General features: G+C 40.1%; 1 protein-coding gene across 3 annotated transcripts in view; it reads right to left on the reverse strand.

The window, feature by feature from the left end:
* Positions 1–8,388: 8,388 nt before the first annotated feature.
* Positions 8,389–19,194, reverse strand: part of LOC125013789 (IgGFc-binding protein-like) — a 40,482-nt gene continuing 29,676 nt past the window's right edge. For all 3 annotated transcript variants that reach the window (XM_047594694.1, XM_047594703.1, XM_047594687.1), the window contains 22 exons: positions 18,767–18,861; positions 18,316–18,492; positions 17,763–17,971; positions 17,509–17,653; positions 17,322–17,419; positions 17,019–17,165; positions 15,854–16,018; positions 15,412–15,539; positions 14,780–15,051; positions 14,484–14,692; positions 14,212–14,356; positions 13,828–14,075; positions 13,622–13,751; positions 13,319–13,520; positions 12,969–13,130; positions 12,660–12,790; positions 12,315–12,517; positions 12,093–12,228; positions 11,077–11,217; positions 10,895–10,988; positions 10,351–10,400; positions 8,389–8,635 (listed from right to left, as the gene is read on the reverse strand). In XM_047594694.1, the coding sequence (XP_047450650.1) occupies positions 8,580–8,635; positions 10,351–10,400; positions 10,895–10,988; positions 11,077–11,217; positions 12,093–12,228; positions 12,315–12,517; positions 12,660–12,790; positions 12,969–13,130; positions 13,319–13,520; positions 13,622–13,751; positions 13,828–14,075; positions 14,212–14,356; positions 14,484–14,692; positions 14,780–15,051; positions 15,412–15,539; positions 15,854–16,018; positions 17,019–17,165; positions 17,322–17,419; positions 17,509–17,653; positions 17,763–17,971; positions 18,316–18,492; positions 18,767–18,861 (3,343 nt within the window). In that variant the 3' untranslated portion in view covers positions 8,389–8,579. The remainder of the gene's footprint in view (positions 8,636–10,350; positions 10,401–10,894; positions 10,989–11,076; positions 11,218–12,092; positions 12,229–12,314; positions 12,518–12,659; positions 12,791–12,968; positions 13,131–13,318; positions 13,521–13,621; positions 13,752–13,827; positions 14,076–14,211; positions 14,357–14,483; positions 14,693–14,779; positions 15,052–15,411; positions 15,540–15,853; positions 16,019–17,018; positions 17,166–17,321; positions 17,420–17,508; positions 17,654–17,762; positions 17,972–18,315; positions 18,493–18,766; positions 18,862–19,194) is intronic.

Here is a 19,194-nt window from a genome sequence, read left to right on the forward strand (position 1 = left end):
TTTTAATTGTGATAAGAAATTATGAGGATGACATGTTTTGTCCATACATTAGTAACTTCAATTATTGTTATGTTTAAAGCCTTTTTTCTGATAAATTAAGTTTTAATATAGTATGTCTTTATTTAAAAGGGTGTGTGTTAACATTTCCAAGGTTATTTCTTTAATCAATTGTGCGTACCCATGGTCTGAGGGAGTTCTAAATTTGTTCGTGGAGTAGGAAAAAATTTAGGTAAGAAGAAATGAATGAATCCCAGATTCGTGCATACACACAGTTCGTAAATGAGGCCCATTGTCTCTGTTCTATCTAGTTCGTCTTTTTGCCTTTGTGATACTTTTTACTTTTAATTCGAAGTTTTTGTTGCCCTCCTGCATGTTTAAGTTTTGTTTTTGAATTATTCTCGCCACACTTAACGCACAACTTTAAGCTGAATTTTATTTTAACTATCTGAAGTATTTTTCAATTCCATTATTGGCAACTACTTGCTTTAACACACATCAGACTCTGCTACACAGCAAATTTATGAGGGCCACCTTGTCTGCATAACACTGAGGAAAATTCCACTGTAACCGACACTTCGGTACCGCTGGTTTCCCTGGCGATACCGCTGTGGAGCTCACTAGGACAGTGTTTGGTCACCTGATCTAGTTGTTCAGAGCAGCCTCCAAAGACTATGGCTCAGTAGGTAGATCAGGTTGTCCAGGTTCGATCCCCTGAGTGTGTCATTTGCCGAAGTGTCTTTGAGCAAGACTCTGAGCTCCCAGTACAATTGCAAGACCATTTACTTTCCATAAGTAGACTATCACCTTCATATTACAATACAAATCAGCGGACTCTGGTCCCAGTTGCAGAGGTGGTCTCAGTTCACTTGTTTGGTCCGCATCAGAGTCTGTAACGGACCCTGGTACGCTCAGTTTTTCCTGTGAATGCAATCCGAAACTTTTCCAAACCAAATGCAACATCTCAGCGCCTTTTTGGATTAAACAGGCTGTTTAATTGTTGTACCATTTGTAACAATTCACCATACACACAAGGGGGTTCTTTTCAGGACAACAGTACCTTTTAATGTAATTAATATCTTACGGAAAAACTCACCTCGCCTATGAAACCAACACAACACACAAAAGCCCGACACATGTAGGGCGTCCAACATTTTGTGTGTGTGTGTGTGTGTGTGTGTGTGTGTGTGTGTACGTGTGTGCGTGCGTTCTCTAATAAAGCAGATAAGAGAATGAGGAATTCAAAGAACATATTCTACAGTAGTTCCTCCTTAAATCTCTGCATTTAAAAACAAGACAAATTTTTAAAGACTTTGCAACTTCACAATGGAAATCAGTCATTTTATAGGCACAACCAACACGAGACATATACACTACTTTTTCCAGTAGGACACATGAAGAATAATTTAACTGGAGATTTGACGTAGTAACTTAAATAAAATGTTAAAAACACATTTCTTCAAGGGGCATCTGTTGTATTTTCAGAATTAACCACCAGGAGTCACTGCTTACACACTGGCACTGCTCAGCTTTTTTATGATGACATTTAATGGCAGCCCTAGTCTCTCCAGGTGAGCTTTAAGCTGCAGAAGAAAACAAATAGTTATGAGATATGATCAGTGTTAAATAGTGTTTATTCTTATGAACAGATTTTGTGCATAATAAAGGGCAACAAAGCTGAAATGGGTTTGGCAAGCTGATCTAATGTAAAAATTTAATTTTACACAATAATTACATGAACAAACCTAAACAACAGTTGTTACATTTGTTGTGAATTGGTGGATGAGATGATGCTCACCTGTGCACCAATATCATTGAAGTTATTCTCGGTCAGTGGCACTGAAGAGAAGATCTTTGCTTTCAGAACTACAACTAGAAGTACAATCAGCATTACATGCTTTCTGAACATAAGGTCTCAAACCACGATCAAGCAGCTGATCAAGGTCCTGTTTCAAGCATGATATCTTAAACTAGCTTTACTTATTAAGGCCAATCTAACTCTACTACACACTGTACATTTTCATAAACAGATTTTATAGCGTAAAACCCTTTGTTATACTTACTTGTCTTATAGACAGGTGCTGCGGAGAATTAGAAGAAGTAGAAAGAATGATAGTTGGTGTAAAAGTATTTTTAGTTACTGCCAAGCATGTAAACAGAAGAGAACATAAAAATAGCTTTCTAATGAAAAGACTTCCTCCTCCAGCCATGATAAAATATAAATTTAAAACCTGTAGAACAAGGAAGTAGGGTAGGGCTGTACTCACAGTTTCCAACAGTCACAATGATGCACCGAAGCCCAGAGTGATACTTTGTGAGACTGAAAAGATAATCAATACAGTAGCTCTATTATATAATCATATTACAAATTATATACAGTATATATAACACATAGCATTTTCCCTGAGTTTCCCTTGAAATGCGTGGTTTGTTAGCAGCGTAGGGGAATTGGTTTCAGCAACTGTAGCCATTTTATTCCAGGATGAAAACACAATGATGACTAAATGTCTGTGAAGGTTCTCAGTCATCCAGGTCATAGTAATCCAAAAAAGCCTTGAATAAGGTCAGCTGGACTTGTAGAATTTCTTGAAGACGTTTCGCCACTCATCCGAGTAGCTTCTTCAGTTCTGATGAACTAGTGGGAAATTGAGGTTTAAATAGGAAAAACTCTGTGGGCAGCACCCACCAGAAACTTGCTTGACCAGAAACTGGGGTCACTAATTACCATAATGGCTGATACTTACCTGTCCTTGAATGGGGGGAACTGTGTGCCTAGGCTAACTTACCCTATGAATAGAGCTCTAACGAGGCTATTGTCCATGGGAACCTGGAGGCTCAATGTGTGAATGTTGTTGAAACTTCTTGGGGACAGAAGTCAAAACTGAATTATAAATAGTTGGTAAATTAAATCTCAGTCCACCTCCTCTGTTTAGAGAAGGTTTCTCCATTTTGACATAAATGGCTTCCTTAACTCCTCTCTCAAACCATCTGTCCTCTCTGGCCAGGACTTTGACGTTGTTATCCTCAAAGGAGTGTCCTTTGTCCTTCAGGTGGAGGTGGACTGCTGAGTCGTTTCCTGATGAGCTGGCTCTCCTGTGTTGGGCCATGCGCTTGTGTATGGGTTGTTTGGTTTCCCCAATGTACAGGTCTGTACATTCCTCGCTACACTGAACCGCGTACACTACATTGCTCTGTTTCTGTCTAGGTGTTTTGTCCTTGGGGTGGACCAGTTTCTGTCTTAGGGTGTTTCCAGGTTTGAAATAAACTGGGATGCGGTGTTTACCAAAAATGGTAATTAGTGACCCCAGTTTCTGGTCAAGCAAGTTTCTGGTGGGTGCTGCCCACAGAGTTTTTCCTATTTAAACCTCAATTTCCCACTAGTTCATCAGAACTGAAGAAGCTACTCGGATGAGTGGCGAAACGTCTTCAAGAAATTCTACAAGTCCAGCTGACCTTATTCAACGCTTTTTTGGAATGATGACTAAAGCAGCATTTATTTCAGACCTTTTCTCAGAATTTGCTTGCAGGAATAGCCCAATACGGAATTGAAATTTTTTCATTTGCTCCTAAATTTATCCTGCAGCCACTTTCATTTGTTATTTCATTACTGAAGACAAGGGAGCCAGGGTTAGGGGGTTTCAAAAACCAACCAGACACGTCCTAGACTTCCCTGTGTTTTACTGATGAGGTGGGATAGTTTGTAGCAGCTTTTCGTTTTTTGTCACAAAGGCCTCCAGAACCTTTATGGTTTTCTTTGTGTTTTTTTTTTTGAAAAAAAATCCAAATTAAGAAAAAAATATATAAACAATAGTTTCTAATATAATAATTGTAGTACAAAAGACTGACTTGGAAACTGCCTGAATGACGAAACAGATGGGGAAGCTTCTTCCTGCTTCGTTCTCAGATGGCATCCATCTCAGGGTGAATTGCCCTGTTCCTGATGTATTCTGGATTACGTTGTATGGCCCACTGAACAGCAGCTCTCTGATCCTTTAACAAAGAGGAAAGTAAAAGGCTCGTCAATCGCGAAAACGCCCCACATACAAATAGAGTTTGTTGCGAAGAAGTAATGCAAATACTACAGTCAGCAAAGCATCATTCTCACTCGTCATAAGACTCAGATGCCAAGTGATTAATATTACTTCTTTAATAGTTGCCTGGATTTTGCTCAGTTAAGTTTCTTGTCCTTGTGAGTGAAAACGATTCTGAGAAGACCTGGCAAATTAAAATCATTTGTGTCACTAACATTTACATGTGAATATGTGTTTTTGTCAAACCAGAGGCTGTTCTGCAAGCCATGGTTAAACTTTGGGACTTCAACATTGAAATTCTTTAATGGTGTTTTCATTTATCTTACGTGGAGTTATTTGCCTCTGCACTAATGCTGATGTTCAGCCACTGATTAACAGTTGCGTAGAGCTGAGCTCTGTTGGCTGGAGTTGGAGGCAGAAACCTAGGCAGAAAAATTCCTTCTTCACAGGATGACACAGCAGGATCCACTGGAAATACAGAGAAAAACATCAAGTCTGTGTAACAGTTTAAATGACCTCAACTTCATCCACTTTCATCCAGACTAGAAAATCTCTGAAACTCTTTGTCCAAAGGATGAATCTTACTGAATCTGGTGGATGTGAGTTTTGTATCGGCAAATTCAAAAAATGTATTCAATCACTGAAGAGCAGTCTGATAGTACCTCTCAAAACAAATTGGACAGGTATTTGGCTGATGATGTCGTTGGTAGTTAATGTCGTTAATGTCCCCTTGGTTTCAGCCAGGTTGATCGTCTGTCTGGGATAGTCCTCCATCACCAGCTGCACCGCATACACACCTTCGTTACTGCTACTGGTGTTCTTGAATGACAGAGTACAAGACTGGAAAAGAATACGGCAGAATTAGAACATGCATGTCCTTGTTTGGTTCGGGTTAGGGTTAGCATTGGGGTTCGGGTTAGGGTTGAGGTAACTCACTGATAGCAGGGTGAGGACAGACAGTGGTGTGCAGGGGTTACACTCTGACAGTGTTGTGTTTCCATATCTGCATCTAACTACATCCCCATCAGAGTCAAATGCCAACAGGTTGAAATCTCTTGGACAGTTTGAGGGAACTCTGTGAAAGGGTGAAAAAAGGGAAATCACAAGTGCATTTAAGATAGCTGAATGCCATTTAAGAGAAGACATGCACACTTAATATGAGTCATTAATAATATAAGACGATTAATGTCATGGATCTGTCAAACCTATAAAAGTTCAGTGTTAGTTTTTTTAGTGAATTTCATTGAAACATCCTACCATCAACATTTGATATATGAGCTGCTAAGAGTGATAATATACTCTATGAATAATACAAATTACCTCAAGAGTGGCAGGATGGTGGTCTGAGGGGATGTGTTGGCTTGTCTGGTGTCTGACCTGTGTCCACTACAGTTACAGCTCTCCATGAGGCGATGCCATTGATGTTGTTTATCCAGCTGCCACCATGTAACCTGTGTTTGAAGTTCACAGTCAGGCACAGGGGGTAAGCAAGTGTTGGAGGACAGGCCACCCAAATATAACGTTAGTATACTGCATTTCCTTTTGTTCTGTTCTGTGGTCTCTGGCTGGGGTAGGGGGTAGGGAAAATACTGCAGGGGGTAGGGAAAATACTGCATTTCTTTTTTGTTGTAGTTTTAAAGTGGTCTCACCCCAGCTGAAATGGAGCATTACTGGAGAGCTGTCGAGTTGAGATTCCCTCCATCTGACACCACGGTTCACTGTTTTCCATGTCGACAGTCTTCACCACCACGCTCTCCTTCCCACAATTCCCCCTGAGACAGGTCCATGACATTGAATCACAAGAGCGTGAGTTTATCTTGTAACGAATTATCACCTGTGGAGTTTTAGAGAAGAGGTGTTGATTTAATTACTGTGAAAATTCAAAATTTAAATAAACTGGTCAAATAAGAGACCGTACATACAGTGACAGATCCATCTGAGCTAGTATCATTTGGGTAGTAGGTCATCACTGTGCCATAAAAATGAGAAGCCTGAGAGCAGCATACCAGCAGCACCTGCAGCAGTAGCAGCACCGAGAGCGACATGGTGATTCTGTTAGTTTGTCTATGCAAAGATAGCTCACTAATGCTTGGTTACTACAATACCTGCCATAGTTACAAGTTAAAGATCAGAAAGATCAACAGTTTAGTTCTGAGAGCAGAATTTTGTAAGCTAAAGTTAGATTCAGTCTGCCTCCATTTAATGTACTTAGTAGTTTGGACATAACAACTTTGATCCTGAAGTGCGGAACGGCCACTTTGGAATTGGAACAGCAGTATAATTGATGACTCCAGCGAATTGCATAGATACCTGGCTCTATCAAGTCCACACAAGTCCGATCCTCGATAAATGGCTTGGCAATAATACACGCATCGAACCAAGACTCGACTTATGCGTACTTGGAATTGAAACAGGACTTGGGCACTGACTAAAGATGTTTCACAAGAACAAAAGTACAGACAAAAACACATACTGATCAACACCTTAAGTCTGACTTCAAGTGCAGTTATTGTAGGTGGTAATTTGTATGTCTATACCACAAGGTATTCAGTTCAAGAGTTGGTCTGGAACCCTCCCCTTAAGAACGTATTTTGCTCCAGAAAATATCTACTGGGCCAATCAAAGAGACCTCCTTGACGTTCTTTATGAGCTTCGGGCCTAGGAGGAGGTTGCTGATGTCAACTTACAGTCTAGGTGAATTATGTAGGGATGACAGCACTTGTCTCACCAGTTCATTCTTAAACTGCAGAAGAAATATGAGGGAAATAAGGAAGGGATATGAGCAGTCAGTGCTACATTATATTTAGTGTCTTGAGTTCAGAGACCAACCTCTTGCAGTCAGCAGTGATGAAGTAAAGCTACAACATCCAGAAAAACAGTTAATTAGTAGGTAACTATTGTACTTAACTGAACTGAAGTGGGAGTCACATGTGGGGAACAATGGAACTGAAAACATGGCAAAAAAGAAGAGGAGGGGCTGAGGAAAGTAAGGGCCAACCTCTCCTGTGGCATCAGAGAGGCCAAGAGGCAGCACTCCAAGAGGATATCCCACACGCCCAGCTTCAGCGACAGCAGAAACACCAGGACTCTGTGAATACAGACCATTATGGACTATAAGCCGTCTCCACAGGCCTGTGACAGCTCCACCTCTCTGCATCATGAGCTGAACAAATTCTTCGCTCGATTTGAGGCAGACAACAGCTCCCCTGCACACAAGACTCCACCCCCTCAGGTGACCAGGTGCTGACACTGAGCCCAGACAGTGTGAGGAGATCCCTCAGCAGGATCAACGCACGCAAATCTCCAGGTCCAGACAACATACCTGATCGTGTACTGAGAGACTGCGCAGTTGAACTCACAGATGTCTTCACGGACATCTTCAACATCTCACTGAATATTTGGAATATTTGAACCTGTGTGTTATTTGAATAGTTTAATATTGAATGCAAAATGTATTAGGTAGAAGGTCCCTACTTAATCTTGTCATCAGTTTAGGGGTCCTAAAATTCTTGACTTGAAACCTAACTTAACTGTGGAAATAAATCAATACATAAACTGTTTACCATCCTGTTGAAGACAGTGCACACATTTCATACATACATTGTGAATTTTATTCAGGGCAACCTTTGATGACACTTTAATAAGCGAGTTGGACATATTGATTAGAAAATGCACTTGCGTTCTTGCTTTCTGAACTACTTTAATTCTGTTTGAAGTTCAATTTGGTTTATCGCAGTTTATCGCTCTGTTGTTGCTCGGTGGGTTATATTAGTCTACACTAACCTCATACAATTATTCTCACTAGGTATGTCTGATGCAGAAGAACCAGGCTCTGCAACAGTTTCATACCTTAGGCCATATGACCCCTAAACACTGCAATATGTTTGTAATCTGTTGTCAAGTGCAATAATCCAGTGCAATAATCTGGGCAGTATTCTTCTTCCAATACACTCATCATTCATCACTGTCCTCACTTTATCACTATTTACTGTTTGTGTTTATATTTATTTATGTTTGTTTTAGATACTTTTATTTAAAATTCTCTAAGTACGTAATGTGTGCACCTGTGGTGTGTATTTGTGTTGTTCTTACTTACTCTGTGTGCCTTTAATTGTTCCCTGAGGAGGAGTAAGGTTTTCTGAGTCTGAATCAACAGGTGAAACAGCAGGTGTTTCATACAATAAAACACCTGTTGAATTTTGCCGAACAGTGGACATGTGGCAAATCTTTGGACTCATCAGAAACCCACTCGAGGGCAGTTTAGTGAAAAAAAGAACAGAAGATTTTTCACTTCATTCTACACATTCATTGAGGATTAACACCCCCACCCAATTTTATGCCAAAAAAATAAAACATGAAACAGAGCTTTATTCAATTTTATTTCATTTCCTACAGTTAATTGAAATTACATCATCAAAAGCACAAATTCAAATAGCAGCACATGGATGTGTACACATTTGACAAAGCAAAAACATTTTAGATTTTTTTACAGTAATTTGAATAATGATTGTTGAAAAAGTGCCTCAGCAGATTATTCAATTCATGGTGTCATCACATAGTGGTCACAGTGGATTTTCTTAGGTCATTCATGTTCTCATAGGGGACACCTAAAAAAAGAAAACATGGTATATATTTTAGAGCTGCGTGTAAAATGTTATAGTGCATCAGCTGTGATTGAGACATGAACATTACACAAAAGCAGACATAAGTTTGTTTTTAAATAAAAAACTGAAGAACAAATGAATAGACTAATAATAACTGGTCAAACATTCCTTAAAGTACAGTGGCAGAGAGACCTCAATGCCCCCAACTGTATCTGACAACAGGAAAGGCTCACAACACAGTTGACATTGAATTACGCTGTTAAATCTCACAAAACCAGCGAACACACAAACACGTTAATAACACCAGAAAAGACTTGGAACTAGATGCACTTGTTGTTCAATGTTTTACGTCTTATAGATGTTAGTTACTGAATAGGTATTTTGCTTACTGGCTGTCGATTCAAGCAACCTGACAAAATATACAATTCATTTTTCATGTTTTATCAAGTTTTGTTATGAAAGTTTGTGGCATTCAGATTAGAGAACATTTCCACTAAATTTGGCCCATTGATAATCTGGTGCAATAATTCCATTACAGTGAGAATAAATGGAGCCTTGGTAGGTTTAACTCCTTGTTATGTTAGCTGTCTATTACATGTAACAACAGTTAATTTCAGACCCGTAAGTTCACAAGGGATAAGTGTGTTAAACTAAACGGAATGCTCCCCTGACATGACTGCTCATCACTGCGTACTTGAGGCAGTTTATGACGTATTTGAAGGATTTGTGGTGTATGGATTAGAGAAAATATCCAATAAAATAAAATAAATATCAAATAATAATAATCTGTCTTTTTCTTCTTCTTTGCTTTTGGTGCATTTGCAAAAAAATAAAAAATATTAAAAAAAAATGCGGATGCATTTTTATAAACAACTGAATTCATCTCATCTTCCATATCGCTTACTCCTCACTAGGGTCGCGGGGGTGATGTGAAAACAAACAAAATGTTGTTGGTGGTTTCTTTATTAAAAAAAATGGGGGGTATGATTTGTCATACAAGGTTAAAAGAAAGTCTGCTGTAATCAACTCTTTACTTACAGTTTGACTGTACTATACAGATGAGTGCTTTGAACTATGAATTAGAAACTACTGCACATGCTGTTGTTTATGTGTAATATGTCAAGTCATGTCATGAGTGCACTGTAAAAAAATGAATATGGACAGCTGTTGCAAGGAGTTAAACCTACCGAGCTCCATTCATTCTCACTGTAATGGAATTATTTCACCAGATTATCAATGGGCCAAATATAGTGGAAATTTTCTCTAATCTGAATGCTACAAACCTTCATAACCTTAAAGGCAGCTTCACACGCAACATTATCTAACTCTGGCAGTTCCTACTCTCTACCTAGAAATTAATAAATATGGTAGTTTAACTTGCCAATTCTTGTCAAATTACATGTCTGACATTAAGAATCGGGTTGTTAAAATAATGATAAGCAGAAAATCAACCCGTGTTTCCGCTAGATTTCCACTCACCAAGAGCAAACGTCACCAACTCTAAAAGAGCAGATACCAGACACTTCATCACAGTGTTACTTGCGATTCTTGCTACTGTGAGAGTGTGCTTATGTTTTGAGTTTTTGCAGCACATTTTGGTTTTGGTTGTGTTTAGAGCATTTGCATGTGTTTCATCAAGTTAGAGTGTGTTGAGCTCTCTCGGCCACTACACTAAAGCTTATTATTACTCTACTCTATTATTACTAAGTAATACTTGCTTTGTGAGTTTAGGTGGAGCTGTTTCCCCTCAGATTTTTCTTTATTTTTCCTGTGGAGAGAAAAAATGAGGAGAAAGATTTCAGTGTTAACATGATTAACACATTATGCCTCTAGGCAACATAATAGATGTTTAATTGTCATAGATCAAAAATAATCAATAAATCCACCGATCTCCATCCCAGCGGTAATATGGCCTGCTTGTACAAGCTCCAAAAAAGTGCTGAATTTCTAATTTTCTTGCAACCACTGTGTAATATGCAAATGCATATATTTCTATGGCATTTTTAAGCAAATTCTCTCTTTGATCAGTAATTGTCTCACTTTAGGATACTGTTGCATTAAGTTTTTAAAATAACTAGAAATCTGCAAATGTCAGTTACCAGACATGCACACACACACACACACACACACACACACAAACACACACACACACACACACACACACACACACACACACACACACACACACACACACACACACACACACACACACACACATACATCCAATCACTGTACTGCTAGACAGAAATAATTTAGACTCACTTGGATTTGCGTTTACACACACACACAATGGTGATGACGATGGCTATGGCAGTGACAGAGACCAAGACGGCGATCACAATAATCCACTTGGTTTCTGTAACAACATGAAAACAATACAAACTGTGACTACTGCAGGTATATTTATCAGACAAAGATAAAAAAAATTATGATGTTTGCCATACCCAGTCCTCCTTGCAGCTCGGTTATCTCCACTTCACAGTTTATGCCCTCAAAGCCCTCTGTACAACTACAGTCATATGTGGTGTTACTAGACGGACTGCATGTCCCACCATTCACGCAGGGAGAACTAAGGCATGGACTTGCTGCAAAAAAGAGCAAGACATGTGTTTGGCAGTCATCAGTTAGAGATTGTATATCAGATAAAGGTATCAACTCAAGACACAGCAGTTTGATTAATGATATGATATGATATCAACACAGGCATTATGCAAATGGTGTTCCCCTTTCTGCAGAGGACCGGAGGAAAGAGATCTCCCTTTATTTTGTTGGGACCACTAAGAATTCCATCCATTTATCAACAGAGAAACATTTCCTCTTAGAGCATAGATGCTCTTAACACCATGGAGACAAAACCATTTTCTTTCATCCAAAACAGTCTCTCCTTTAACTCTGAGAATATTACAGTGGATGGCCTCCAGTAAGCAAAGAGAAATGCCAACTCTAAGAACATCTTACATCCTAACCTCCAAATTATATGCAGTATTCACACCCACACACTTCATTGTCAGTGTTGTCCCCTGATGTACAGCATCTGACCTCTAATATGACCAAGACTCAAATGCAAGCACTGGAATTCTGTTGCTTTGAGTATATGAGCGATGCTACACAGCACCCCTACAGCATGTTCATCATGTTGAGCAAGCGATTTCATTGCCGAGAAATGGCACTTTCCCTGACCATCTGTAAGGACCGAGGAGTTGGGCCTCTGGACAGTTGCTACATGCCTTGGAAACTGGAAATGAACACTTTATTGGGGACATCATGATTGGTAAGCTGGTGTTCTATGATTTATGCCTATGTTTACAGTAAGTTTGCACGAAAATAAGGCTGTTTTTACATTTCTCTTAACATTTTTGTCACATGGTTATGATGAGGCTCACACAAGACTTTAATTTTCTTACTAAAATTGAATTTTGCCCTGAATTACTGATCCAAATACACACAGAAAGACACAAACCTCTGTAGCAGTCACGTTTAGATTCGTAAACGGTGCAGACATCACCATCCTGGCAGGTTTTGGGTTGGCACACAGTGCCAGTGCTCGTACATTCACAGGATTGAGAGCAGTCCTCGGTTACAAACTTCTCTTTTAGCTGTAGGAAGGAGAGTGAGAAGTAGGAAAATTAAAACGAGATCATATTTTTGTACACAGTCACTGCTGAAACTTAAGGCCACTTACAGGGTAGTATCTGTTGAGGAAGGTGCAGCCACACTGTGAGTATGGCACACAGATTTCATCACTCATGACGAAGCCTTCAGCGCACTGACACCCTTCCACACACAAAGTGGTGCCACACTCAGAGGGTGCTGCCAGATCGCCACAGGAGGCGGGGCAAGGTGACATACAAGAGGAATAAGTGCTGTTGGCATCACAGGGAAGTGCTAGGACAGAGAGGGAAAGACATCAGGATCCTGTCTGGATGCACTGGTTCAGTCAGTATTCTAAAAATTACAGCAGTCCATTGCACTGTTGCTTTTCCAACCCAGTGTAAATCTACGGCACCTTGTGTGTTTAACATCTTACCACAATCCAGCTGCGCCCTCCAGGGTCCCAGTTTGACTCCAGCCTCTTGACACGCTGTAGCATACACATCAAAACTGGCACAGCGTAATTCCATACTACCGCTCTCGGCACACAAGTCAAACAAACAGTCACTGAAGGAGAGACAAAGATAACAAGCATAAACAAAGGCTGCCAACTCACACAAACAATCCAAAACATCATGATCATGTGCATCTCGTTGCAAACTATATTGTATAAAAACTGCAATGTTTTCCGAAGACACAAATGTCTGCCACAATTACACACAATCACAAAGGACAACAGACTCACTCTTGGTAGATTTGGGGTGACAGTGTTGCATGGCAGGCAGCAAATGGGCCTTCGGGGTCAGATAACGCTCCGCACTGAGACACACTGTTGTAGTTATTAAGTTCCGCTTGAGAGCAGTCTGATGTTGCAAATCCTGAATCTGGATTACTCTCTTCTTTACCTCTGGAGGCACAAAGAAAACAGGGCATTGTCTGTTGTTATGTTATCTGTGTCTTCCAGAGAGATACCACAATACTAGTGCTCATCTGCTTGCAGAAATGAGTTTTTGCTTTAAACTACTAACTTCCATCCATTATTGATATCTACAAAAATGTGCTAAAATAAAGCAATGAACTTGATTGTGGACATACATGCGGTTGTGGACATTGACAGGAAGGTCATAGGTCTTGGGTCCTTCGGCCTGTCGGTCAGTGTCCCTCCAGCTATCTCCAAATGCATTTAAGTCCCTGACCACCACCCCATCTGGTTTCATGTACTCATTTTTGGTGATGCCATCGTAGTTGCCACACAGTCCTCTGACAGAATGTCTATAGGTGGCGGGAAGTATGATCTCTGATAAATAGATGAACAGAAACATGGTGGAGGGAATTAACATATACCTAAAAAAATGCCAGGGCTCTGTTAGTGAATATACATTTTTTCTCTTCTCTTACCTCCGCGACTTTTGCCATCAAAACGTACGGTGAGTCCAAAGTCAGTGGTGAGCTTGACCTCCTTGGAGTTCTTTGTGATAGTCAAACCATCGACTGGGCTTAAAGGAGGTGATACACGCTCCCCATTGACCTAGAGAAGATATAATATGCTGTTTTTAGAACCAAAATAAAAATAAATGGTACTCAGACAAAGACACACTACTGACCAGGATAGTCTTCTTCTGCTCAAAGCGAACATTGACGCCGTAAACATCAATGTACATCTGATCCAGGAATGACACCCTCTTGTTACGCCCACGTCTCATGTTCTTTCCCCTCACAACAAAGGGTGACAGTGGTTCCTGCAAATTGTGGTCCCTTGCCAGGATATATGTGTAAGGACCCTGGTAATGATGGGTGAAACCATCAAATGTTCTGTAGTGAGGATCCCCAGAGATGCTGCACTTGTCGAACTCTGCAGAGGACGATAATGTAAATGATTAAAATGAGTAATATTTAAAACAAATGTAAATTATTGTTTATTCTGTCTTTGTATGTGTTGTTCAGTTTGTACATAACAAATGTGTGTCACAGTTTAGCGATAGACTCACTGGTAGGTTTGCAGGAGAGGTCTCCATATTTGTCCAGGGTGCACACAGAGTTGGAACTACAGACGTGGTTCTTGCATACGATATTGCCACCAGGGTTACAGGTACATGACTCAATACACTTTCCTTTTAGCCATGAGTCTCCCATCTACTCATGCATAAACAGCAACATTGTTCAGTTAGTGGTGCTTATACAAGCCTCAATCAATCAATCAAGCATTTAGGATGATCTCAATGATACACATTCTAGACACTCAAGACAGTGTTGCACTTACGTCATGATACTCTCCATCTGGGTCTAGACAGCCACATTTGTCCAGAGAAACACATTTGCCGTCACTGAGGACATAGCCGGCGTCGCACTGGCAGCCCTCCACACAGGTAGTTGGAGGGAGGTGGCAGGAGCTGGGGAAGAGGTCAGAGCATGTGGGGGGGCAAGGGGGAGTGCAGTCTGAATAGTGGCTGTGATGAGGGCAGGGCAGGGCTGCAGCATGGGAAGCAAGAAAATAAGTAAGACAACAGTAAAACTAGATGTATGACCCTATTTATTGATTTGAGCACTATAACTCACGGCAGAATGTGTTGTTTCTCCAGCTAATTGTTACTCCAGCGCTCTGACAGGCCTGTGCGTACGCCTCCACATTGTTGCACAGCGTTGCGTGCATGCCATCATACTCGCACATATCGTAGATGCAGTTACCCAGAAAAGCGTTGGGATCCACCAGAGAGTGGCAAAGCTTAAAGGTGTCGGAAAAGATAACCTCTGCACACTGAACCTTGTAGCGCTGCTCTTCTCCTGTGGTGCAGTCTGGGTGAATGTCTGGACGAGTGTCTGGCTTACAGCTACAAAGGAGTATATTTAGAAAATTGGTCAAGACTTAGACAGGTTTCGGAATATTGCCATTTCTCTTTGTTACTGCTGGGGCTGCTGTTTGATTTGTAAGATGCTCCATCTGCTCTCTTCCTCTACTCTTTGTCTCACTTTGTTTGTACTGAAGTTTTATTTGCAGCACACCAGCAATCACATTAAAAAACTCAAACCAGCTGTAAATGTTTACATTACACAGAATGGTATGGTATCTGCACTAGCTAGATGATGTATTTGTCCTCAACTCAATGTGCAGTTGTCAGAGGAATGAGAATAGGGTTATAATACAGCAAAGGTCTCATACAACCAATGTGAAATGACTTCTACCCACTGACCCAGGGTCACTGTCTCCATCTGATTTCCAGCTGTTGCCAAGTTCAATCTCATCCTTGGCTGGTTTCTTGTTTGGCATCAGGTTGTCATCTGAGGAGTTGTTGTTGTAGTTCCCACACATGCCACACAACTGAGGAGGAGAAGGGGGGCACAGAGTAATTAAGCTGTCTCATATGCTTGAAGAAACTTGAAAAGGTTACATCTTATAGCATTTCAGATTCAGCAAACTACAAAAATTAAAATTAAAATGATCCAAATGTTAAAACATTTTGTCATATCCTCAGCCTGTGCCATTGTTGACTTACCATTACAAAAATTAGTTTTTTTCTTGTTTTTTTGAAAACGTTCAAATATGACTGAGGCTAACGATATAATATCTGAATGAAACAAAAGTGATGGAGGGTCAGGGAGTAAAAGCAACAGAAGCATCCCATATCTTCATACCTTGTTGAAGTACTCTCCAGGAACAGTGATCTCCAGGTGATGAACTCCATCAAATTTCACCTGCAGACCAAAATCTGTGTCCAACACAATGTACACCCCACTGGTTATAACTCTGGCTCCAACCGAGTCAATGGAAACTGGGGTTCGCACACGTCGTCCATTCAGCTAAGACAGGGAAAGTACAGTGCTTAGTACTTTTGCACCATTCAAAATGTTCTATATTCCCACATAAAAATGACTCAAAACAAGACTTATCCATGATAGTCGATATCCTGATAGTACACAAGGTGAACCAGATTAAACAAACAAAAAAATAACTATATTTATACTGTATATGTTAATTCTGGAAAATGAAACAATATTACATATCTATGATGTGCAAAAGCAAGTGCGCCTCTAACATTTCAACTTGTTCAGTTTGATCAGACATATATTCGTGATTTTGTATGTATTTTAATTTTAGTGTATCTTTTGGCAGTGGTTTTCATACAACCTATATAGATTTCTAACAATACTTCACACCTATATTTTTGTTATTGTTTTTGTTATTTTTCTAAATATTTACCTATTATATATTATATATATAATTTTTCTATGTGTTTATTTATATGTGAAACAAATATATAAAGTGAAGTGAAAAGTTAAGAAGTTTCAAGAAGAAGTGTTTCCAAATCTTTTATATATATATATAAAACAACAAACACACAGTCAGAGAGAATGTGACTGAAAATGTGGATGACTGTCTCCACAGGAATGACAGATGAACAAAGATCATTCCAAAAGCAAGATGCATAATAGTTTGAGAGGACACAAAGGAACCACAGTAATCTGCTGCTTCCCTGTCAGTGAAACAAGGGGATGGCAATGTCCTTGTTTGGGCCTGTTTTGATGCGTCAGGGCTTGCCACCGTTAATGGTACAAATGAATTATACCAGTCAGTTCTTGAATCTTGGTCCACATTTGTTGTTTCATATGTATGAACTGGTTATAGGACTGTGTAAAACTCTGCTGATTAGTCATTTTGTGCAGAAATGTAGAAAACTCTGGAAGAAGCTAAAACTTCTAAGCGGTACTGGATATTAGTCTTTGATGATCATTTTATAATATATCCCATCACTGTTTTCTGCAGCTAAAGCTAAATATCCACAGAAACAATTTTCCATACCAGAACTCTGCGGCCCTTCTGCAGCTCTATCACAGTGTCATGAGGCAAGTAGATTGTCACAGAACGAATATAAGAGGCTTCCGGTTGACCACGTTCTTCGTTTTTACCCACTATCTTGAAGGGAGTTACGTTGGTGGAATTACACACCTGCAGATTTAAGATACAGAAATTTAAATAACACAATTTTATATTTTGACTTTTATAAAATGACTTACAGACAACATGCACAGCAGAAAACACAGGCATACAAAATGAATAATGTGGTGCATGTCAATGACAAAAGCAGTCAAATTCAAGTCATACCTCCACCAGAGTATATGTACAGGTGCCCATAAATGTGTGCATCACGCTGTCAAAAGTGTAGTAGTGAGGATCTCCTGCTACATGACACACTCCTTTACCTGAGGTAGGAAATTAGTCTCAGTGAATATATTTTTTTGCGAATATAAGTGCAATGAATCCTTGATCATCAAGTCTGTGTTTAGTTTACCAGTAGAGTGACAATCCAGTACTCCTTCTACCACTGCACACTCCTGTGCAGGGCTGCACTGCCAGGGCTCGCAGGTGACATTGCCTTGGCTGCTACACTTACATCGCTCTGAACAGTCAGTCTGTGTGAACCAAGCGTCTCCAACCTAAACATGCACATTAACAAGTTTAACATGTCCCGACATCATAAAAAAAAAAGGGGAAAAAGTAGGTAAGATAAAGTTCTGCCTGAGCTCACAAAGCAAGCTCACTCACCGGCCTGTATTGCCCATCTTTGTCAGTGCAGCCACACTCGCTGAATGGCACGCATTTGTCTCCACTGAGGATGAGGCCAGGGTCACAGAAGCAACCCTCCACACAGGGGAGGCTGCAGGAGCCACCAGGTCCTGCAGGGTCTTGACAGCTTGGCAGGGGGCAAGCAGGGCCACATGAAGAATAATGACTGCCATGGGGGCAATTTAGAGCTGCAGGGAGGAGGAAAACATTTAGAAAAGGCCTTATCCTTGATTTGTAAAACATTTTTTTAGGATCATGTCTTTCTTTCTTTCTTTCTTTTTTGTGGCTTTAGTTACAGAGTGATATTTGTGAAGGGATAGAGGGCATTTTGATACGCGTTGTATTCCTTTTTAGGTTGCCTTATGTCATTTTAAATTGTTTACTGCCTGGCGATAATAGTAAGATACTTGGAAGCCTACCTCTCTAAATGTCCTACCTGTGTCATACTTGTATACACTATTAAATCCAAAGTAATAATTGTGGTTTGTCAGCATAATACCAAATCCTCACACAAGCACAAATACACACTTACGACAAAATGTATTGTTTCTCCATGTAATGGAGACTCCTGCAGCAGCACACATGTCAGCATAGCTCTCTATGGCCTGGCAAAGAGCCACACTCTGACCTCCAGTCGCACACATGTCATACACACAGTTTTCAAAGAACGGCCCCGGGGACACAGCAGAATGGCAGGGTCTGAAGATGCCTGTGATTAAAAACAAAAGATAGAAGTATAGTATAGATGAACTCATTTTTACATCATGGCATCAGGCTGCTTTACAGTAATTTTCAACATCAGCCTCAGCATTGAAGAGGTTATGTCACTTAACACCATACAGTATATTCAAACTTCACATCAAACCAATAACAATACTGCATTATTAGCTATTGTATTACCAACTTTGTAATAGAATTTCCCTGGTTTCCCAAATCCACCTACAAGTTCAAGCATTCTCATTCCCCACTTCATGATCTCATACCATTGGGATCAGATATCATGCCACAGCTGGTCGACTTCTTGGCCTCTTCCTCCACCTTTTTGTCACAGTCATCCTCTTCTCCACCATTAGAGCAGCTGGAGAGAACATAGAGAATTCATCAGAATGGAACAAAATTTTTCATGCATACAGGTGACTGCCAGTTTGCAAATAAAACACACCTATCTCACAGTTTTCATGTATGATTACTGTGAGATTTGATGCAGATACTGAGAGCTTTGAGGATACATGTTTTTTGGTGATGAAGAAGAATTGTGAGAGAATGCTATTTTTGCTAATTATGTTTTAACTTTAGAAACATTATAAATTTCAGTAAAAGGGTACCAGGGTCGTGAGGCTTGTGCGGGCTGCGGCTTGGCTGGTATAGTTGGTGGGGGCCTAAATGTGTGTGTGTAGCAACAGGGGCTGGG

The sequence above is a fragment of the Mugil cephalus genome, chromosome 1, assembly GCF_022458985.1.
Source record: "Mugil cephalus isolate CIBA_MC_2020 chromosome 1, CIBA_Mcephalus_1.1, whole genome shotgun sequence".
In the NCBI taxonomy this organism is placed as follows: Eukaryota; Metazoa; Chordata; class Actinopteri; order Mugiliformes; family Mugilidae; genus Mugil; species Mugil cephalus.